Here is a 24,761-nt window from a genome sequence, read left to right as displayed (position 1 = left end):
TAGGTACTTCTACAGAAGTTATTGATAAAATCACACACTTAATACAACACCTAATTGTTTCAGTTAATCACCGGCAGAGAAATGTGTGTAATTAATTACTCAACTATGATAAGATAAAAACAATTCAATTATTCACATATTTATTTTACAAACTAAATAATATAGCAAGAGTAGGTATAACAGCAAATCTTATAACAAATTATTCTTTCAACCATATAACTATAAGCTTGTACTGCAACGACCTAAAGCTAATTTTGTTTTAAAAAGTATTTTATTAGTCATCAAAGTGTTAAATACAATCTATACTGTTTAAGTCTGTTAAACATCATCAAATTAAAATAGCAAAAATAATTTAAACAAATGGTATGTAGCTTATTTTCCTAATATGAAACTATAAACTTGAAACTATAAATATAATTCTATGAACTATAAAGGGACATTTTTGAACTTGCACTTAGTTTGAACTAAGTATTCAATGATGATTGATGGCCAATTTGTTAGTTGACCCTTTCTATAGTAATATCACATGACTTTGTTGCTTTGTAACTGATAGAAATATACAAAATAAAATACACTAAATGAGCATTATTTTTTAGAATCTGTTATGATAAATTGTTTTTGTTTCTTTGATTCGTAATAAATTAAAGTATGTAAGTAAAAATTAGGACGTATGATTTTCTTCCTTACCCTGGAGTCGTGATTAAAAATATACAATTTGAGGTTATGTTTGTAAAATCCGGCAAAACTAGTTTATCTATCAAACTCTATGAAAGTTTAACTAATATGTGATACACTGGTGATTGTAGTTACAATATAAGTAGATTTATTTCAATAAGATTTGTGAAAATATGTGATAACTTTTCAATAAGTTCGCCAATGCAATTGTAAACAAACAATATGACAACATTTGATAATTTATCTAAGACACAGGTAAGTGCTTACTTATGTAATAAATTGAACATTCATATTGCAATATACCTCACGATAAAGACTTGTTGAATTGTGGGTTCAGAATAAGTCATTATGAAATGACTAGTTTTCATATGTTTTGGTTATTTATACATACGCATTGTAACGCCATCTATATTCTATTCAATAAGTAATTATTATTTGGTTACAGCGCCATCTCTGCATTCACATATGGACTAGTAACTAAAATGTTGCCTAGTAATTTTATCTATTACATAGTTATACTTAGCATACATAGATGGCGCTATATCTAAGATTTGATTTCAGAGAATCCGCGCTGCGTTATACAGAGACGTTAAATCAATTTGTACGGAAACATGCCATTTCCTGGGCCTGGACGTTACGAAGCCAGCAATGGAAATTGTAGCAGAACTGGTTTATAAGAAAATTTCTGTTTACGGAACAGACTTGGAAGCTTTTGCTAAGTGCGTATAATTAAACACAACTAGGTCTGATTTCCGAAACAAGCTTTTGCAAGTTGTGCTAAGATGTTGCGAAATGTAATAAATGCATTAATTAGCTTAGCGTAGTATTGTTTGAATATCCTGTTTGATAATCAATTGCATTATTATTTGGTTGTTACTCAATAATATATTAATATCTTTGATTTAAAATGTAAAAACTTCATAAAACTTGCTTCAAATCTGAATGTTTCGATACTGTTTCCAGACATGCTAAACGCAGTACAATCAACGACCAAGATGTAAAACTTTTAGCGAGGAGGAATCCATCGTTGGTAAGATTCACATCAATTCGTATTCTCAAGTTCGTGTTTCAGATTGAAGAAAACTATTTAAATCTCATTGACTTTGCTTTTCCTTATTCGCAAAGATCACTATTTACATACATTAGTATATTTAGGGCAGGCGTAAATAAAATATAAACAAAGAATATTTTTTTCCTTTTACCGAACCCAATTCTCTATATTAGATAATTAGGTAATTGTAGAGTTATTTGTTTTTCTTTTCTTTTCCTGATTACGATAATTATATCACCGTAGTGTGAATATTAAATTCTAGAAATCAATCTTACCTTGCAAAAGAAATGACAAAACCCAATAGGATCCCTAGATTTTGACGTCAGACCTTTATATAACCAATAGAACAAAGAATAGTTCTTAATAATACGCAAATTAATAAAGGTCGCGACACATTCTGGATGCAAGCCGCTTTGGACAGGTCCGTCTGGAAATCTTTAAGAGAGGCCTATGTTCAGCAGTTGATTTTACATTTCTGATGATGATGATGATAAATACGCGATTAACATCCTTAAAAACCCACTAAAAATAGTAATAAAACAATTTTTAATACTCATTTAACTCGCAACGACGGTAACAATGATAAATGGCATTCCGTTCATACAATGATTTGAACTCAATTAGGCGCATGATTTCGGCTTGAAAACAGCAATTGCATAAATAACAGCGTCCATCATACAGCTATTTAAACATTCAGTATCGAATTTACATTTGAAATTGTTGTTAATATTACCGGAATTCGATTCTTATTATGGACAATATCATTCGACACTACTTGCGTCAATTAAGTTTTTCCGAATTTTACTTGTTTCATATTTTGTATTTAAAAATACAAATACAAAAACATTTATTCGCACAACACCATGACACAATGACTTAATAATTTAATGGGTGTATTTGGTATATCGCAGGTCCTTTAATGTTGTTTTGAATTAATACATATGGTTGACTTACGGTTGATTTTAATTGTATGAATCGTTGTACGGATTGACGATGGTTTTGAGTCAATCCGAATTATAGTATGACATGCTTACAGATTATAGTAGAGTTGCGTTAGTTTATTAGGAGCGATTATTAATTTTACAATTGTAATTTTATAACATTAAAATATTTACTAAGTTTGCAAAGCCAAATTAGCCTGTCTAGGGCAATAAAAACCTTAGCTTCTGATTAAATACGAAACAAAATTTTTGTACTGTCAATTAAAAAACAAAAGTGGCCACTCAAGACAGATTTTTCTGGTAATTTTATATGATAGATTCAATGTTACATAACTTGCAGAAATCTCGCCTGGATGCAATAGCTCCTGATTCAGCCAAGAAAGACAAGCGTCGTAAGACAGTAGTGCCTGTTACTAGGGTCCCAGAAACACCAACAGCTAAAACTGTGCCAGAGAAACCCTCCACATCCAAGACAGAGACTGATAAGGAAGTAAACGAACGGATGGATTTAGATAACGCAATAGATTTGACTTTTGAAGATTGAGTAGTTGTTTTTGATGTGAAATAAATTTCGAGGAAGAGTTGATGTTTTTTTTTAATACTAACCTCCTTATTCATAGACGTTATTTATCTAAGGACGGAGTATTGCTGTGATAACAAGTCTGTTTCTCAGTGCTGACAGCTTTTGCAGTGCGTAGACATAGAGCCGTTGTGATTGGCTAATATTGAGATACAACTTGAATCTAGTTGGCTGTCAGATAAACAAAGCTGAACAAACAGCAAGCTGTCAGATAAACAAAGCTGAGATACAGACTAGTTATCACAGCAATGCTTATCCTTAGATAAATAACGTCTATGAATAAGGGGTTAGTTTACCAGGAGAGGGCAAACTGGTTGAGAAAAGCGTGAGTTAGTTTATTTATTTATTTATTAAACGCAAAACAGGTTACAATCGTGTATGCAGCATATTATGACATGAAAATTAATTCCTGGACTATAGTTATAACTCAAAACATGTGCTCAAGGAAGTAAAAGTTACATATAGCAATTAAATATATGTTCCTTTTGACGTAGAGGTGACTAACGTCTCATGTCTCAGGGTGACAGGGTGAGTGCCTCGAAGTACTTTGTAATTCAAAGTTCTGTATGGTATTGGTAATGTTCATGGGCGGTATAATCTCTTGCCATCAGACGAGCGAGATGCTCGTCCCGTTATACAATTGTAAAAAAAAAGATCATGTTCCCAAATATTGGACTGAACAGTAAGTCCGATTCTCTTAGGTACTTCCTCGGTGGCATAGTTGTATTGGGGTATGACTGCTGAGCAGGCAATAGGCTTGCTATCACATCATGGGACAGAAAACACATCGCGGCAATGGATGCACTATTTACACTTCTGCCTACCCCTTCGGGGATAATAGGTGTGAGTTTGAGTATCTTCCTTACATCTTAGGCTTATAAGGTAGGTTCAGGCAGACTATTATAATTGTGTAGTATCTACGTACGTGAATTTATTTTGAAAATTAGGTACTCATTTTAGTAAACTTGCGATTTTTACAAAATAAAAAATCGCGTTATTTGTTGCCCTTACTGAACACATATTTGAAAAAGACACAAAAATAGGACGTCATAAAATTATATTTAAAAAAATAAAAAATTTGGCCAACAGTTACATTCAATCACTTTTTTTTTGCTATTATAGTATACTCTACTTTCTCAAATGACTATTTCCTCGTCAATACAAATCATACAGACAATTCGCCTGTCAAACGCCAATCAAACAACTACATTAACGAGCTAAGGAATAATGATTTAAATATATTTGTACATACAAGGCAGGAAATGAGCATAGCGAATGCATTGCACAGGCGGGCGAGGGCGCGCCCGCGGCGTCCGTCGCCAAAAAACCTCGTTATAAACGAAACACAATTACCATCGGACAAGCGAGCGGTGGGAGTGGAGTTAGAAACTAAAAAACTGCTAAGACGTTTCATTCCCTAGATTTAGGAACGGTATTGCGTCGTATTCCTGAATATAGAGTGTTAGGGCCTCCTTTCTGTACTTAGGAGGGGAGCGCATAAGAAATCTCTACTGTTTTTTATTTCTACGTTCATAGGCATTTCCCTGAAGCGGTAGATAGAGGTAACTACAATTAATCCACTTAGCTTAAATTAAAGTGATAAATTTACTTGAAAAAAATATTATGATGATTCAAATTTATAAAAAAATATTATAAATTTGAATCCCGACAATGTTACTGTCATGTAATTAAGTTCTCTTTACATACAGTGATGTTTTTAAAAACTAATCTGAATGACGCGCCATGATGTAGATATAGGTAAACAGAAATTATTTAATCTTTCATTCATGAAATATATAGTACCTTCTTAATTGGTTCAGATAGGTATCACGCAAAATCGCTGCACAGTTTTTGATGCAGGTTTCAGTTTTGAGTTAACCGAATCACCATTAAAAAGCAAGTATAAATAATCCAATACCTAAGAAATTCTGAAATCAAACCCCAGACTACTGGGCGTTTAGGTTTTTTTCAGCATATTTATTAACATCAACACAACTCCATTCATTCTCCTATTCTTAGTAGTTAATTACTCCTATAACGACAGTTAGACCATAATGAGATTTTTGCAATTCAACAGTAGCACATTACAGGGTGTTGTTTGTCAACCCCCCACCCCTGGGGGGCGTCTGGCCCCCGCTGACCCCCTGTGACCGGGGGAAGTTATTAGGCGGCTTTGTTAATGAATTTCATGTACCATATATCTGTATACAGGTTGTAAATTATTCGAGTGTGTCGAAGTCGTGACGTGACACCAGTTGTACGAATGTTTGTGTAATTTTTAGCATGTTTTAACGTATTTTTTGTTGTGAATTATTAATTAAACGAGTCGGTTTAATTGTAGAAACCATTTAAAGATATCTTTAACGTCACTGTAGTGTTATTTGTTACTGCAATAATTAAAAACTAGCCACTTACCGCCATTTCTAATAAATAAACTACTTTTTTCGATCTATCTCAAAAGTGGACCAATCAGAAGAAAGTTTTTCTTGACATGCTTATAAATGAGTTGTTTTGATTGGTTCTCGGAATCAGATTAAATATTAAGATTGGGATCGTTTATTGGAAACAGTTGTTGGTCTGCCAAAGATTAACAAACTTGCAACCTGGTACACGCCAAAACATTCACACAGTTTTTAAATACAGTTATGTTCGACAGTGTTAGACAAATGAATTCACCAGCATTTCGAAAACAGGAATTTTCCGTCACAAACTGAACCTATCTATAAAAATAACTATGCGACAAATCTGAAACTGGGCAGATAAATCGCTCACGATAGAGATTTTTTCAGGAGTATTTGCTATGTATAGTCGATCTCTTTGGCTTTCTATAGTTAGTTTTATCCGCCTTCTACGCCCTCAGTCACTTTGAAAACCAATAATCAAAGACTACAATACCTCATTATGTCATTAGAACATTATTATTTTCTGCTTTTTGTTGTTTGGAAAGACGATTATTTAACTTATTATTCTATCTGAATTCTGATTAATTTAAGTTTAAACACAGCTTGTTCTAGTCGTTAAATTTAATTGAAGCTAATCTATAGTTTAAAGGAGTTGCAATGTTTACAAAGACTTCAATTTTTTTTAGAAACTAGATATAAACAATGACAAAGCGATGTAAATATTGACCTCTTCTTATCTCAAATAATTCATTGAAAGACTAAGATAGCACCCAGAAAGTACTTGTTACTTAATCTAAGTGCGCTTTGTAGAGGGTAGTTGCATATTCAACGGCTGAGGACGTGCTAGATAATTAGAGCTTCTTAATTGACGGTAAGTCTAGGCTAGGGAAATCAGCGGTGAATTGGGCTGTTTTGCTAATTTCTTAATCAAAGCCGTCTGCGACGGGAGTTTGTTTGCTTTGAAGTTGGATGAGGTAGATATTATAGAATAGGTTAGAAGTGCATCAGTTACTAGTACTGCAGTAAGGATCTATGAAGGTTGTATTGTTGGCAGAATACGTATAATTATGTTATATCCGACGACTTGGTGAGGGTCACCGGAGTCCGAGGAATGAGGGCGGCCCAGAACCGGTCCCTATGGCGCTCAATGGGGGAGGCCTATGTCCAGCAGTGGATAATTCCCGGCTGAAATCATCAAAGGACGTTTCCCTTGATGACGAGCGACAAAACACCTATAAAATTGATGGTATTCATTGGATATAGTTTAGTAATCATCGAGATAGTGAGTATTCCATCAGATGACCAACCAAATTGCAAACCCTCTAACATTTTTTTTAAAAAACTTCTAGTTCACTTGCCTTTTTAATAAAAAAATAACCAACGATATGAACGTCTATTCATGTGCCAATAATTTTTAATACTATTTTCCAAAATAAATAAAAAAACTAATACAAACGATAACAAAATTAATTAGACGCGCAAATGTGTGTCAGTTCGCACAATAAAAACTTTATGTGGTCCTGAAAATAGCATGTTAATTATGTTTAAAATGTTAACTGGTTTTTGTTTGCGTGATAGCGTATGTGGTGTCAATGAAGGTGAAATGCATGACTTAATTTATGTTTGTTATTCTAGAAATTTCTGTTACTTCATATTTGAAGAGTACAGCGAAACGTGGTATGGGATGTTAAAATACGTTTGATGTCCAAAAAACGCACTTCGGCCTAAATATTCGATTTCAATGAATACGAAGATGAATTCTTCATTCATATTTTCGAACTACAATTTTGATAAAGTAATTCGACTCGAACAAATACTAAACTAATATCTCTAATATTAAATCAAAAATTAAAATCAAACACCAAAATTATTTAACAATTATGAAAACAGTCCAAAACACTGTTAAAGCAAACACAGCATTACTCATACAAGACTACCTAAAATGCATAATTAATCAACATATCAATTAATGTAAGGTATACAAAACACGGTTACAATTAAACTCCATCCATCAGAGTACAAAAGGCAAGTGAGAGCGGCCGGTCTAGGGTACCTAGGCTATAGGAGATAGGCCCGCGGTGCTCATTAAAATATGTAAATGCCCCGCCGAGACATTACGCAGATAGGTGCTTCTGACTTATTGACTGGACCGCTTTCAATCATAATGTTTTTAAGATTTACTTTATTTAACTCTGTCACAAATCTTATTTTATTCGGAAAACAAACAGTATCTTGACTAATAATACTGACAATATAGTTATCTAAATACCGTTTACATGTTTTCGCATGTTACTATGAATACAATATGCTTGTTTAATTATATCTACCTAAATGTAATAAATAAAAATATTTGATATTTTAACAATGTTACGAAGCTATAAGAGAATTAACAAAGAAATATAATTGAATTAATACAGTCAAAGAACCGATTCAAACCAGTGATTAGTTATAGTGCGTTATATTTTGTGAATGCACACTTTGGTAAAATGTTTGAACCTAGATATTTGTATACGTACCAAGCATTTATACTTAGAATGCCAAACAGATATGGGTGAGGTTATTACCTAGGTAATGTTTTCACTTAAACAAGGAGGATAAAAAGTGTTTGGATAGCTTTGTTGGTAAAGATCTACAAGAATGAACTAAACGTAGAGGCCATACTTTAAACACCTATAGACGTTTGAAAGGATATTATATCTAAGCGAAAATCAACCGAAAATTTGTTAACATATTGGAATGGTCAAATTTTTCTGCCTCGTTTTGCTTTGGTTTCGTAGCGCTAGAATTTTATAAAATTACATAGATTATATTTATACACAGCAAGTAGTTGAATTTTTATTAAATCAAAACTTTAATTCACTCTACTGAAAAGTTTGCTCATTGTCGCTTAGATGGATTGTCTTCCAAGCCTCAAAATGTTATCTTGAGACGTTTGTTTCGACCTCTATATGTAATATGGATCAAGAGATGTCTCTTTTTAAACAATACTGCTACAATTTAGTAGCGTAAGGTGAATTTTTATGAAAGAGAGCTGGGCACAACACATAGTTACTCATATACATAAATGTGGTCTGCAAATCATTCCGATGAAAATTAGGTTCTACATAAAGGAAAGCCGACAGAAATCGCTTTATATGGCCCTTTCGCCACTGCTACAATTAGAAAAAGATCAACAACAAAGTCACCAATATTTCCAATAAGGTATTCTACGCGGCATCCACTCTTTCTAACTTCATGTTAAGGATAATAATACAATACTAATCTCACAATGAAATCCATTAGTCATTGGCGCATGTCGCCGTCCTCACGGAGTTGTGAACGCATTACTTGGCGGAGTGTACCTACCGCGCGCCACTATTTAGTATCATTACAAATGTCGTCCGCCGTGTCCGTGTGTCCGTCTGTCTGTGTGTTGGAGAGCTACCGTTCCTTATTAATAAGTATTCGATGGGTCGGGACTGTGGAGATGGCTTTGTGGGATTGTTTGGTTTGCCTTATTGGGGGCCGGAATATAATATATATTGAAATCTATGTTATACGTAAGTTTTGGTTCATACAATATGTTGCATTGATTGTATCAGCTGTAGGATGTCCACTGCTGAACATGGGCCTTCCGCAAAGATTTCCAGATTGACCTATTGGTAGCGGCTCGCATCCAGCGACTTTCTGCAACTTTTATTAGGTCACCTGTACACTTCGTGGGTGGACGTCAGATGCTGTGCTTGCCAGTTCGTGGCCTCCACTCCAGAACTTTCTTGTCCCATCAGGCATCAGTTCTGCGAGCCCTGCCCTGCCCACTGCCATAAGAATGTATAAGAAAACTCATAGTCACTGAGCGAGCTGTATAGCTATATAGTTCTCTGACTATGTTTAGTGTTTCTCTACGTGATCGAATCAGAAATGAGGAGATTCATAGAATTAAAGTCACTGACGTAGCCCATTGGATTAGCAAGCTGATATGGGGTAATAATGTATGGATAGAAAACGAAGTTACTGCTATGGTTCTTTGAGGGGCTGTCTATCGCAGTCACTACACCAGCTCTACTTTCTTATGGCTAATATTTTCTGGATGTTACTTTAGACTTACTGTACTATTACGTTAAAGTTCCTATTCGATTGCAACCACTAATTATTGACGGTAGCTTTTACAATGATTTCTTTCCAGATGGTAATAAGCATCTTACGAAGCTCATTAGTATATTTAAAACTGTCGATCAGTACTTACGTCTCGCTTGGGATAAAAGAGTTTGGCATTTTTAAGTTTCCCTAGAGCATAATTAATTATTATCAAACCTTAACACTGTAAGACCTATCGTAGTCACCTCAGTTTTGTTAAAGCTCTTTTATATTTAAGGTTTTTTCATTTTAGTTCTAGAAGCCAAAACTCTTCAGTTTTAAAACCCACCACTCGAAAAATCTGTGTGTGGAAAGCCTATATTTGTAAGAGTATAATTTAATGCCATATAAATCACATTGCTAAAGCCGCCTCCACACACGCTATCCGCCGTTCGTTACCCCGTCCCGCTGAGGTAAGCAAGAGTGTTGTTTTGTTCCGTCCCTGAGTCCCCGTCATTACCTACCTTTCAGCTCATTACTGGCAACAGATCACTCGCTTAATTTGTGCATTTCCGATCCGTAGATATTCAAATTTCAACTCTAATGACGCGAGGGAAATGTTAATAAAATGTTAATGCGGCGAAAGCGGACCCTGCGGCCGCAATAAATGACAGATTTGCTTGACAGACAGCCCTCGTTTGTTGCAATGCATGGATAAGTCACGATTTAGTTTTTTGTTGAGTTGCCATTCTATTGCTTGTTAATATTTTCTTGCGGGTTGTAATGTGGTCTTATTAAATTAAATTGAAGATGTTTGTTTACTCCATACTAGATATGTAGCCTATAGAAGTAATGTAGGTTCTTGTTAGTAAATAAAAAATCCAATATCAGACTAGTAGTTCCTGAGATTAGCGCGTTTAAATAAAGTCTTTATATTTGTATAGATAATGTTGCTTATTATTTGTATTTTCTCTTGTATAAGTAGTTATATTAAATATTTTTATAAAAAGGTTTTAACAAGTAAGTTTTTTTTCTTATAGGGTTATTTATTTCAATTTATAAATTTGTTGTCTAGATAAATCTCTCAATAGTATATTTATAACAAGCTAAATATTGTCTTTGGATTTCTCTGAACTCAAACAGAGTTGGATGTCGACTCAAAACTTTCAACCTTCCAAATATGTCGGACACAAATCAAGTGCCTTGAAAACTATTATAGTAACGACATGAAGATTTCTATTCATGTCCTATTCATCGTAATTATCTTCGCAAATCGATGAATTCCAAAAAACAACCTGAAAATTACCAAAAAATCAGTCATAAAATTCGCCAATAGTCAATCTAAAATATTACCAAAAAAAAATAAATTGGGAATACTCCCAGAGATAAACCCGGAGATCCAACGCGACAATCAGATCACGAAAATATCCACTGAAAACCGCCAAAACTAAAGCAAATTCCAATGTTTCGTTACGAATTAATTAGGGATAGTTTACATAATGAATTCAAAAGTTAAAGATAAGTTTTAATAAGGTTGAATTTGAATGAGGTTGGCCCACGCAGTTGCCAGTTGTGTTACAGATCCATGTATTGAATTATTCATAATAATCAGTGCACTCTTGGTACCGTTTTAGCCAACACGATATTGTGTTTAACTTGTTTTGTTGGGTAAGAATGGCTAATCGTCTTGTGAGGTGGCGAAGTGTGGTTTAATTTGTCTAAAATGTAACGAAATCTTAGTTTATGCTTCAGCTGTTTTGATCAGAAGTAATTCATGCAAACTTCATACTTCTCGTTAAGTTGAACAAGAAAAGAATACCTATGTATGCTAATTGATTTATTTTAAAAATCGGACAAAGTTTTTGTTAAAATGCCAGTATTTACTGGCATTCGAACTCTAATTAACAGCAAAATACCTTACAGTTTTAGTGTGAAATAGACTTCCAAATATCTACGTCCCCAAAATCAAAAACAGTTTACCAACCCATTGTAACACTTCCGTATGATGAATTAACACCAATATTCACTGACATTACTAACATGTCGACTGTTAACTCAATATTGTTTGAATCAATACGCAAAATTAATGAGAGTCAAACGTGCGTATGTTTTAAATCGGTCGCAGCCCGGCATCGACGCCGAATGGCATTGACATTTTTTGGTTTAACCTTAATTATTTACAAAATAGTGAAAAAGTTGAGCGCTGATGGGACGCGGCAGGAGGGGTTGGTCGGGGTTCGATTTCTTGATACTTGTTACTTTTTACCCGTAACATTTTTAGGTTATAAAATGTTAAATGATTAGGGTATATTATTTTGTGCTTTTCAGTTCATTCAACACGTGTGGCATTTCTTGGCTTTATGATCTATGAAATATCCTAATGGATGAGTACATAATATTTTCTCTTCCGTTTGTTATTTTCAGTCCAGCGAAATAGGTTTGTTCGAAAAAAAAAATTCAAAATGCCAGCATCATTATCGAATATTTAGAATTTTAAGATCAATGAACAGGAGATTCAGAATTTGTCTAGTGTGTGCATTTTCATTGTAATATATTTATTTCCATTTGAAGGTTTTCAATATAGTTTCCAACAATAATGGCTTTCCATTGATATGTTCGTTTAGCCAACAAATAATTTTGCCTTCCTATCCATAAATAAATAGTTGCAGAAAGCAAACAAGGAATATTCTCTCGAAAAACACCGTGGATGTTTCTGCATTCAATACCAGAAGAATCCTGCTACAAACTTAAGGAAAAAGAACTATGAATGCATATTTAAAGTATTTATATCGTTTTTTTTATGTATTTTAAATTATAAATATTACAAAGTATATACTAATCGAGTTTACCCAGGCAATCTATTTGAGGGTTGATCAGCTAGACACAAGTAAAGCTACCGGTAAACACACCGCTCGCAAATGAATGATAGTTATTTTATTTTTCGATTGTCGCTGCGGTCCGTCCGTCCGACTGTCCAAGAATTAATAACGGGCCGGCACAGGGCCCAAACCGCGGACAATCGTCGCTCTTTTTGAGTGTTCACAAAATTTTTGTTCATTTTTTAATATATTTTTTTCTATTCATGTGTGCCCGATAGTTTTTTGCGGTCGATGACCGAACCCGCTTTTATGAACGCTGCGAAGTTTTTTTAATAGGGTGTGACAGTCGCAGTAGTCCGCGAGGTTATTTTCGGGTGTTAACGACTTTACGGTTAAGTGGGGTGATTGGGGATGGAATTGGTCTTGCGATTATTCCTATTTCGGAGTTTAAAATGCGAATTTGCAAGGTGTTACAGATGTTTTTAAGAGTGTATCTTTGCGACTGTTCACCTTTCTTGTCCCTATTAACCCCAGTCGGTACTGTTACAGTTAACATGTCTGTCACTGTCGTATAAATGCTAACCCTTTTAATGAACGCAGCTTTATCGGTTCCTTTAATCAATTTAAATGTGACTGATACCTTTTGTATTGACTATTTAATTGTCGCGTAATCTATTTTTGTAAACACGATAAATGATAAATGCATGTGTATCTATAATTGTATAATGTTAATTGTTGATTGTACTTTTTTTGTTTTGGAGCTACTGAGCTCTTAATTGTGAGATTGGGAACGACTACTAATACATAGTAGGTTTAATATTATGTTGGTAATTAGCATTAGTTTTTATAAAATACTAGGTATTGATCGCGGTTTTGATCGCGTGTTTAGCGTTTACTACTCTAAAAATCCGTAAGCTATAGCGGTTTAAAGCGCTATTATTTCTCATGAAAAATACCGACATCAAAAATTGCCTATTTGTTAATCCAGGACATGATCTATCCATGAGCCAAATTTCATCTAAATCCGTACAGCTGTTACTGACAACAACAAATATTCAATATTTAAAACTCGGAATTATCACTAATAAGTAAGAATATAATGGTAATGAATACATGGGCCATTTAATACTTCAATAACGTGAAGCCACAGTCACTGCTGCGACACTCAGTAACATTTCTCGAGGCCCAAACATGACCTGACCATAATCTTAACTCCTTTTTTATGGCTAACATAGATAATTCTTCTAAGTATGTTTCTAGGTGGTAGAAATACTTAAACAACAGGCTATTCACGGTAACATGCTCAAGTCTTTTAAGTATATTTCTAGGTGGTAAAGATACCTAAACAACAGGCTATTCACGGTAACATGCTCAAGTCTTTTAAGTATATTTCTAGGTGGTAAAGATACCTAAAAACCAGGCTATTCACGGTAACATGCTCAAGTCTTTTAAGTATATTTCTAGGTGGTAAAGATACCTAAACAACAGGCTATTCACGGTAACATGCTCAAGTCTTTTAAGTATATTTCTAGGTGGTAAAGATACCTAAACAACAGGCTATTCACGGTAACATGCTCAAGTCTTTTAAGTATATTTCTAGGTGGTAAAGATACCTAAACAACAGGCTATTCACGGTAACATGCTCAAGTCTTTTAAGTATATTTCTAGGTGGTAAAGATACCTAAACAACAGGCTATTCACGGTAACATGCTCAAGTCTTGTATATTTCTAGGCGGTAGAAAGTCTTAAACATCAGTCTATTCAGCTGGAATCAATAAGGGCTAAAGGTGAAATTTTCCGAAAAGGAAACCGACACAACATATAGGTATCAATATGCATGAATGCGCTCTGCAAATTATCCTGATGATAAATAGATTCTACATAAATTATATATAAGGGGAAGCCGAAAGGAATTAGGTTCGAACCCTTCGCCACTGGAAAGGAAGTCATTGGGCTCTAGAATTCTGACCATTATAAAGAAATAGCTGTTATTTCAAATAAATTTGAGATATTTCTTATGTTTACGCGGATGACATTGATATAAAACTAAATTTTAGATTTTATAGCAGTTTTTTTTATATTTTAATTTTGTTCCACTTCAAAGACTTTGGAACCTTCATGGTCACGGAGACTGAGGTGTTGTTTGTCGAAAAGTTAAAGTTACAAATACATTTTTCAATTAAACATAATTTAAATTAGATTTTAATGAGATTTTAATTAGAATTTAAGTCGTTCGTGCTTCAGGTAAATATGTCTAAAAACCTGTCCATTATTCTCAGATCTTCCACGAAACTCCCACATATATCGGTCAAAATATCAAAATGATCCACAGGAATAACCAATAAACAAACGTCCATCACGAATTAATGTTAATAAAATCTTTGAGATGCCGTCAAATGCACGGAATATTGGATGGGATTCCGTTGTTTGTCATTTAAATACTGAGCTAGCCCCTACGCTTAATGAATTTATACTGAACCACGACGCATTAACGAGTGAAACGCTCCGATCATCTGGAGCGGACTGGTGCCAGGAGGAACGTGGTGGCTGCTGGAAGATCTTGCTGTTCATTTTATTTCTGTTACTGAAATTCTGTTTGGACACCTTCACTATTACGATTTTGTTTGTTATTTTATTTAGTTGAAAAAATGAGATTTTAAAGTATGATGTTTAAATAAATCGATTTTATCAAAATTTGCTTGTCTATCGTAATTTTTTCTTTCATATGGCTACGGCAACATGACCCAACCGAACCTGCTGGTGAGTAGTGTGGTGTCCAATAGAATATCGACTGAGAGATGATTACCCTGCGACACACACAATTATGCCAGACTTTTGGAAGCGGATATATACAGACTGACCCAGGAACGCAACACATTTACGTGGGCCTCTATGGGTTTTAACACATTGTACGGTGGTCGCTATCCGGGCGGATATAAAATATATCCTTCTACAATCTTGTTACTAGACAGGGGCCTTATTCTCTATCCCGCACGTTATTTTAACAGTGCGTAACAAGCACGTAACACTACACGTCATGTTTAGGACTATAGAAATTTGGCTTACAGAATACCATTCCACGCACATTTCTCGAAGATAACATGACACGGCCGCGTAACGCGTTTACACTATCATACAGAATAAGGGCCCAGTTCCCATAATCTGAAAATCACGTCCAAAATCCACATGCAACGTTGCCACTCACATCAGAACCTACTGGCGCTTATTGTAATGTCCAATTTATTTTTGGCGGTGGTTGATCGTTGCTCTGAGGTGTATTAATACGGTATAACAGTTAATTTTTAATGGATATCGGATAGTTCGCTTCCTACTGTATGTTTGCTGACAATATTTTGAGTGTTTTATACACTATTTTAACGATTTCATCGTGTCAATTAGCGTGGCGGTGTGTCATCTATATTCGATTTAATGGATTTAAAAAAGGAACGTATTAGTGCAGCACTGAGGTTTTAAGGTGTGAGGTTTTATGTTTTTTTTTTTTTTAATTTATAACGGCATGGAAATGTTTTGTAATATTTCCGATGTTTGTACTTATGACAGCTTGGAATTGTTTTTTTTTTTAATATTTCCCGCGTTCAAGATTAAGTACAATTGAGATTTTTTGTTATGATACTGTGTATTTGATTTTGTTTGAACAGTGGACTTCATTTATTTGTGGTTATAGACCTAGAATAAAAGGCTATATGTTCCGTAGTTTTTTGTCAATGTCAGAATCAAACCGCCATTTTTGATTTCGAAACTAATATTCCGATAAGCTTAGTTCTAATTCACGCTATCTTTATAGATACATTTTTGATAAAATTACGAAAACAGTCTAAATAAATTCTTTGTAAAACATAAATCATGTATCTTATAACTACAATACGAACGCATTAATATTAAAAATCATCAACAAAGTCTAACTATACGCATTCCTCAGTTCAAGTCTATAAATTATCGCAAACCAGTTGTAAATTGTAACATTTATTTAATCAACGCACTGAAATGTATTATCTTAGTACATGTATTGTGAATTAAGTATGCAATTAAGTTCACAATAATGCATAAGCGATAATAACACCTTATTTGAATATACTGTGGCCTTCGATGCAGTGAATGGCAGGAAGAATCATGGTCATAATAGTTTTGGGTTCGAATCTAGATTGGACACTTGGAAAAGGTCTAGTTAATTGGATATTTTGTTACTTTTTTAAGTGTGTTTTTCTAAAACTTTAGGGGTCGTAAAATACTGCAATTAGCTTAAAAAATTATTAGGACTGACCCCACATTCTATTGTAAGAGTATAGTAAGCAAAGAAGAGGACCAATCTTTGATATTTTTTCCTTATAAAGATGATCAAAACATATTTAAAAAAAAAATTAAGATATCACTAACTCCCAACTAAAAATAACAAAACAACAAAACAATTAGCGTCCAACATGTCCAACATATGTAGAAAATACCAACATAATCTAGATTAAAGCGACAAACGATAACTCTAATGGCGGATAGATATAACAATTTATGTACGATAGAAATTATCAAGCAGGAAACCTGCAGTAAACACATTACACTTTAATTTTAATTATAATATATTGATAATATCCAGTAATGCAAACAAGGGCCGGCGGGCTCGGGTACGGCTACCAGTATCTAAAGCGGCGTTTACACTGCACAACTTTTTAGAATATAAAATAAATAATGTAGGTATTATATGCAAAAAAATAATAATAAAAAACAAATACAAAAAAATAATAATAAAAAACAAGCAAAACATAGTGAACAGTATGTATTTCAATAACACCTCTAAACTACCTGTGTTTACAAATAAATAATTTGATTTGATTTGGAAATATCTTTTTTGCCGCGAAATAGCTGTATACATTTTTAAGATGATATGGTCAGCTTTGCATATCATTAGACGAGTAACTATCTTATCTGTTCATTTTATAATCAAATAATTTGAGGATGTCAATCTTCTTACTTTTAAAACTTCATTAAGTGTATTAATGCTAAGTTATGAGTGCCTTTGAATACTTGTTCCTGTGTTGCACGACCAGTATGAATCACTATTATAAATATCCACTATTATTTACAATTTAAATGAATTTTGTAAATTAATACAATATTTTTATTTAACGTTAGTTTTCAAAATTAAGTAATATTAATAAAATCAAAACGTAAAAAAAACAATTCAAACTAAGTACCTTCTCATGTAAATTTTCTTGGTATTATTTTGATAGTTCATACCATTTTGGTCCTTCGAGCCCGATTTCCTAAAGATTCCACCACGTGTACCACATCCCTTACTGCAAGTGCATCGAATTAAGTTCGCGATTAGCATACGTAATTACAACTCTTATCGTCCGCTTAATTGCGGTGTAATGAATCAACTTGTTCGTATTGACGTTGCGTTTATTACACCAACGCTTTTCAATGGCTCGGTTATTTTTAAACATCATTTATCAGCCACCCGTTCGGAAGATCGAGGCTTAAATGGAAATTTTGTGGTGCTTTCGGTCATGAGATATGGAGGAGTTCTAGTCAGGTCTTAATTAAACAAAATGGATACCAGTATTATGAATTAAATAATTTATTTATTGAAACGATTGTATTTTTGCACAAATCTGAAACAGGTTTTATAACAAAATCGATTTATAAATAAAAAATATTTTACATTTGAATTTTTAAAAAATCAATTGAATTATGAAAAGAATTATAATTTGAGTTTAAATTTTTAAATAAAATAACTCCGCATTGTAAGGCATGTATCATTTAATTTATTTAATTTTCCGTCCGGTTTTATATGCGGTGTTCTAATTGCTCGGCTGCCGTTCGCCCACTTATCATAATGTCTCGCAAATCACGACGCCGCGGGAATAAATCTAGCGCCGATACCACTAGCCGGCGCTAGGGGTGTACACCACTTCGATTTAGTTTAATAAAAAGTAATTTCCGCGTGTGCCGGGAGATGGCGCCTTAAATAAATAGCAATTTGTTTTCAATGTTGGTAAAATTATTTTTAAAATATTAGACTGTCTCGGTGGCGTAATGTGTTACGGTACAACTAGCGCGAAAGTCTCGGGTTCGATGCCCAGGTCGGGTAGTGATATGGGGTTTATACATATACTTAGTATCAGCCCAAAGTCTGGAATTTGTGCCCATATGGCGGCAAGCTCGCCCCAACACATCATACGGTGGAAAGTGGGTATACCAGTTGCACCTCTGCCTATCCCATCGGGGATAAAAGGCGTGAATGTGTCCGTATGTAAAAGATTAGCGTAAGAATAATAAAATATAAATAGATTGTTATGACTAATTTGGGTACAAAGAATATATTATGTATTCCTAAAAGCAAAGTGCAATAAAGTAGAACTGCAGGAAGAGTGCCATAAACAATCCTATCGCCATATTATTCGTTAAACTGACCATGATGAGTAATTGTAACACATTATTTTTATCTAGATCTATTTAAATGGAACTAACGTCCATAAAGCATAGTCTATATAAATTTGCTAGCCCTAGAGAATCCAGTTACGTACAAAAATGGAGCTAGCAGCACGCCAATTTCCAACATAAATCCAAACTGACTACCCTGCGCACACGCACGATTCCTTTATGCAGCTTATTATATTTTATTTTATCAACGGGAAATTATTACAATCTACATTATTGACGCAAACATTGGCTTTGTGAGTCGGCTATAAATTAAGTAATAAATTAATTTACTTTTTGTTATAGTTTGAAAGATCGGGTTTCATTTTTAGATAGGGAAATTTGTGATAGTGCGAAAGGCGTACCTTAGGACATCATGGGATATAAGAAATGCGGATATATTTTTAGGTCTCTGACTAAGTCAACTATTGAACAATAAAGTAAATGTTAACTGGTAGGCCACATATGTGAGAGTCCGCCTGGGTAGGTACCACCGCAATGTCTATTTCTGCCGCCAAGCAGCAGTGTGTACTATTGTGTTCCGGTTTAAAGGAAATTATAGCTAGTGTAACTACTGGACATAATGTGACTTAACGTCTCATGTCTCAGGATGGTGAGCGCAGTGGAATACCGAACAATGCTTTGTAATTCAAGGTGTTGGATGGTGTTTTTGCTGTTTATGGGCGGCCGTATCGCTTAGCGAATGGCAAGTTAGTCTCGTCATTCAAAGCAATAAAAAATAATAATAATGATTTTCTTGTAAGTAATTAATAAAGTTCAGTAAAAGATGTTTTACTAGCACGAGTGTTTATTACGAAGTGAGGTTACTATACAGAAAAATAAAAACAATGTTCAATACTTATAAAAAATAGAACACATAAAAATAACACAGCCACAAGTAAAGTTACGTTCTACAACTGATTTCTTAGGTTAATGCGAATGTTAGAAATTGAAATAAAACTATTTTTCGGATTGTTGTTGAGAGAAAATGATATCAAATAATTAATTTCGCCGAGCTCACGTTTGTTCCATTAATTCTCTGTAATTTTTAATACCATATTTTAATATTGTGGTTTATAAATGAGTCATATTCATAGTTTCACATGTTAATGAAGCGCTTGGGGTCATATGTTGGCTAATAATGTGACTTGTCACAGTAGTACACGCATTGACGTATTTTCTATAGACACGAACGTGCATATAAACTATATGTTCAAAATCGGAACTGAAATTGCAAACAAAACGTCACTGTTAGAACCTATTTATTCACTTGAACAACAAATAATTTTACTTATTTGACTAATATTTTTTATTTACAATTAGGTTTACACTTAGACTCGAGTTCTTATATTGTTAGGGTCGCTCCGTACATAACTACAAGCTGTTAGTTGAAATAGAACTAAAGGAAGGTGTACGGATTGCAGTACAGTTGAGTCGAACACGATAAGTGTACGGAACGCCAGATCTAGTACATAGTGCACATATCGATTGATACACGGATTTCAAATTTATCCAAATCAATTCAATCAATCAATTCAACTTTATATACATACGAAGTACGAACATCTTTACTTTCACATTCAATATAATTTAGAATTTATATCTACGATTCTTAAGCATTTAGACAAGCAAATTCTCGCGGCAATATATTGCGCAACTTCCAGATGCGCTTACACATATCAAATCCTGCAACTTTCAATTTGATTTAACTCTACGATTCTTTATCTAAGTTTAGACAATCAAGGCTCACCGCAATTTATTGCACAAGAACTTCCAGATGCGCTTACACATATCAAATCCTGCAACTTTCAATTTGATTTAACTCTACGATTCTTTATCTATGTTTAGACAATCAAGGCTCGCCGCAATTTATTGCCCAAGAACTTCCAGATGCGCTTACACATATCAAATCCTGCAACTTTCAATTTGATTTCACTCTACGATTCTTTATCTAAGTTTAGACAATCAAGGCTCGCCGCAATTTATTGCACAAGAACTTCCAGATGCGCTTACACATATCAAATCCTGCAACTTTCAATTTGATTTCACTCTACGATTCTTTATCTAAGTTTAGACAATCAAGGCTCGCCGCAATTTATTGCACAAGAACTTGCAGATGCGTTTATACACATATCATATCCTGCAAGTTTCAATTTCAACGTCAAATTCTCGTCACAACACAGTAAAAAAACTTGCAAAGATAACTTTTTTTTTGCCAATCTAAACCTCGTTTAATAAATTAAGATTCTTAATTCAAATCTTGGTTTTTAATTAACATCTCAATGAAGTACGCAACAGTTCACATTATTGATCCTGTTCTTAGATACGTATGCTCTATAAATGATCAAATATACATACAGTGAATATCCTTCCGTATTTACGCTGGACCTACGTAACCCATCACAAAACACCCACCTTGTACGTTGAGACTAGAAATCTATGCCTACAGAGAGCCTAGGCCGAAAATTATTGGGGGGCTGGGGGGTAAACGGGCCTAGGGAGTGGGGTGGGGACGATAGAGAATAGGCAGGGTAGTGTTGCGGGGAAGTTTGTGCCTTTGTTACGGCTGTCTCTGAGAGATTTTGATTGGATTGATTGACGATTGTTTGCGTTTTGTTGTTGAGAGATAATAGTTATATAATTTAGAGTTTTTGGTAATTATTAATTAGTATCGGAACAAAAAGTGAATTATGATTGTGAAAGTGATGAGTTTTCAGGCTCGATTCTTATGATATTTTGGGATTTGCTTGATTTGTATGCATTAGAAAAATATCTGAAATTTATGTCCAAACATAGCATCTTCTCTTTTAGCATCACAGGATGCGATAGCTCTTTCTTTTCTGACAAATAAAAAAAATTGGATTCATTTTTTATCTTGATCTTGCCGTAAGAAAATAACGATCGCAATTATTTTGATTTCAGCCGTTATTTCTTAAAATAAAACCAACTTTATATCTAGTTAACACAGAGATCATTTTTAGGAATCTAAAGACTGGACCGTCGGCTCTGAACATCCAACGCCTTACATACTCTATGGCGCGGGCCAGCCGTCGCAGGCCTGATATGTGACCGGAGAGTCTTGTTCAACAAACGATGACGATGATTTAAGCTCAGGCGTTTTAAGTGTATTACGGGGAGAAGTCCGGCTTTTGGGCTTTAGGCTTAGATTTGAGTGAGCTCGCTATTATGGGGAGGCTCCTCGATTTATGTACGCCCGTTCGTTTGACGGTATAGGGAGACGCGCCGTCATTTCGCTTCGTTGCTTGATGATATTTTACGTTATTCGTGTTCGGTTACAACTATGCCGCTTTGTAACGTTTAATCAAGCGGAACGGAGACTTCCTATCTTCCTTACTGTTATGAATTTTAATGCGTTGCATTATGAACTGAATTCATTTAAACGGTTTTGAAGTTTATTAATCAGTCATGCGTAATATGATTAAGAGGTGTTTATTTATTAGACACATAAAATATAAATCTATAGGTAATATAACTGAATGCTACAGAATTACTTAGAACAATTAGAAAACATTTCTTTACTAAACACATATATATATATTAATCCATATTATAATTTAATGCTACAGAATTATAGGTACTAAACACCTTTTTTATTTTGTCCTAATACAAGCAATAACATTTTACATAAAAGTAGACTTCACACCTTTAAGTGAAATGTAACCTATACGTTTTATGGACGTAAACATTTTTCATTTTATTCCTAAATGGATTAATAAATTTGGATTCGTGATTTGTTCAATTTGCACCTCATTTGGTACTAGTTCAGTGAGGAAATTCTACAATAAAATTAGTAAAGTCGAACAAGTTAATTGTTTGCAAAGTTTCCAATAAAAAATATTTATGGTTGATACGCGAACCATCAAAATTCATAATAAAAATATCAATATATTAAACAGTGGCCGCCCCAAAATCCTTTCGGCGAATCATAACACCGTACACTGAGTTCAATATTGAATTTTTCTCGAGTTAATCTTGTATTCAAATTTTAATTATATCATTCTGGCGTTTGAATAAAAACGAATTCATTTCGTGCCGTCGGTGAATAATAATCTGTTCGGACGAGTCGTGTCTCGAATTACACTGGCCGTGCGTCACACAGCGGCGTAATGATTAGCGCGCGGTAATGATATTAAGAGAAATATTCTCCCGAGCTAACCCCAAAAGCGGTATCTGCAAAAAAAAAATCAAAATCTTGATTTTTATGTCGTCAGATAACTTAAAGAAATACCTAAATAACGGTATCTTGTTTAGAACTTGTTAAAAAAAAACCTTAAAGGAGTTTCTCTATCTCAGTTTTACATACAAAACTATATTTACAAAACTTCGATTATCTCGAAATAAGGTATTCCTGACATGCCGCCTTTGCGCTTGACACGGCAGTATTGCCTTTGGGCCATTCATATTTTACATAAATTATTTTCTAAATATTAACAGACAACTAAATAGATAATAATAACCCCAACTAAGGTAATGTATCTTAAAGGAGCCTCTACATGTTGGATGTCCCTACAAGCCTTCCAAACGGACCAGCCTTTATGCCGTGATTTCCTGCAGGAAAGATATAATATTAATTTATTTCTATCAAACAAAGATTACAAAACTCAGTTGGTGTACAAATGTTACAGTTGTTCATTTTAAATTTTGAATTACATTTGTCGCAATAAGAAAATTTTCTACTGATACCTATGTTAAGAGAACCTGTGTTAAAGGAAATAGATGATACGATAACATATAAAGGGTTGCAGGATCGCTGTGGCTGAGAGCTGCAAGAGATATATAGCAATTTAAGTGGCTAAAGGCCTATGTGTCTGCAGGACACGATGATTGAGATTTGAAATCGGACTGGTTTGCCCACTTATATTATGTAAACGCATTGTAAGAAAACAGTAATAAAGAATTTTCTAAACAAGCCAGGTTTCAAACAGGCCAACATAATTGTATCGACTGACGAAGGATAATCATTTTTCATTAGTCGAACCTCTATCTGTACTACTTTACATACGATATGCCGTGGAATTACTTTGACGTGCTCGTATGAAAAGCCAACAAATGAATGAAACATATACTGGTTACTTTATATTAATTGATTATCGTCTATAAACTCACGAGTTTAGAATTGAAATTTGCGTTCGACCTGCATAAATGTGGTAAAATAATAGAATAATTCTTGAAAAAGAGAGATGTAACGTCTAAATTTACCAGCACCTGGAAGTTTACTTTGTGTAAACTCTAATAGTGCTTTCCACTTTATTACGTTACGTATTTGATACATATAGCCGGTTACTAAAACGATGCTAATTGCTGCCTTTCAATCTATAATAAGAATTGACCAATGAGAATATGAAATGCCGACTGATGACTTGTTTTTACTATTTTTTTTATCCTGTCCTATATTTGTTAGCTCGACAAGGGTCGGCTTCTACAAAAACATCGGACTTTTAGGTAGGTACTCGCAACCTTTGAAAATTAAGTATCCATGTTGGGGGCAATCCACTAACGAGTTACGCAACTCGATTCAGGACGACCACTGAAGATGAGACATCAAGGTTTATGGGATCAGTATTAATATACTGATTGTCTAATGACAATCTATCCATTGCGGAATTCGTCGGAACTATTAGAAGGGTAGGAAAGAACGTGGCAAGGTCCTCGGCAGCGAGGACGCAACTACAGTCTAGAGTGTAAGAGTTTTTAGAAACTCATTTTCACAGCGAATGGCCAGAGTGATATCGTCCTCTATATCGCTCAGATGTTTTACCATTAATGTTTACTCAGTGTAAG

General features: G+C 34.2%; 1 protein-coding gene across 2 annotated transcripts; it reads left to right on the top strand.

The window, feature by feature from the left end:
• Positions 1 to 215: 215 nt before the first annotated feature.
• On the top strand, positions 216 to 3,248 carry LOC115439936 (centromere protein S). 2 transcript variants are annotated; one of them, XM_037438545.1, is made up of 4 exons: positions 216 to 363; positions 1,237 to 1,394; positions 1,639 to 1,705; positions 3,008 to 3,248. In XM_037438545.1, the coding sequence occupies exons 1-4, from the start codon at positions 361 to 363 to the stop codon at positions 3,209 to 3,211; spliced, it is 432 nt and encodes a 143-aa protein (XP_037294442.1). In that variant the 5' UTR covers positions 216 to 360; the 3' UTR covers positions 3,212 to 3,248. The 2 variants fall into 2 exon arrangements, with proteins under 2 accessions (XP_037294442.1, XP_030019883.2); XM_030164023.2 differs by lacking the exon at positions 216 to 363 and adding an exon at positions 673 to 930.
• Positions 3,249 to 24,761: the final 21,513 nt, after the last annotated feature.

This window comes from Manduca sexta, chromosome 14 (genome assembly GCF_014839805.1).
Source record: "Manduca sexta isolate Smith_Timp_Sample1 chromosome 14, JHU_Msex_v1.0, whole genome shotgun sequence".
NCBI classification, from domain to species: Eukaryota; Metazoa; Arthropoda; class Insecta; order Lepidoptera; family Sphingidae; genus Manduca; species Manduca sexta.
The sequence above is the reverse complement of the archived record's forward strand: the minus strand, read 5'-3'. Positions and strand labels throughout refer to the sequence as shown.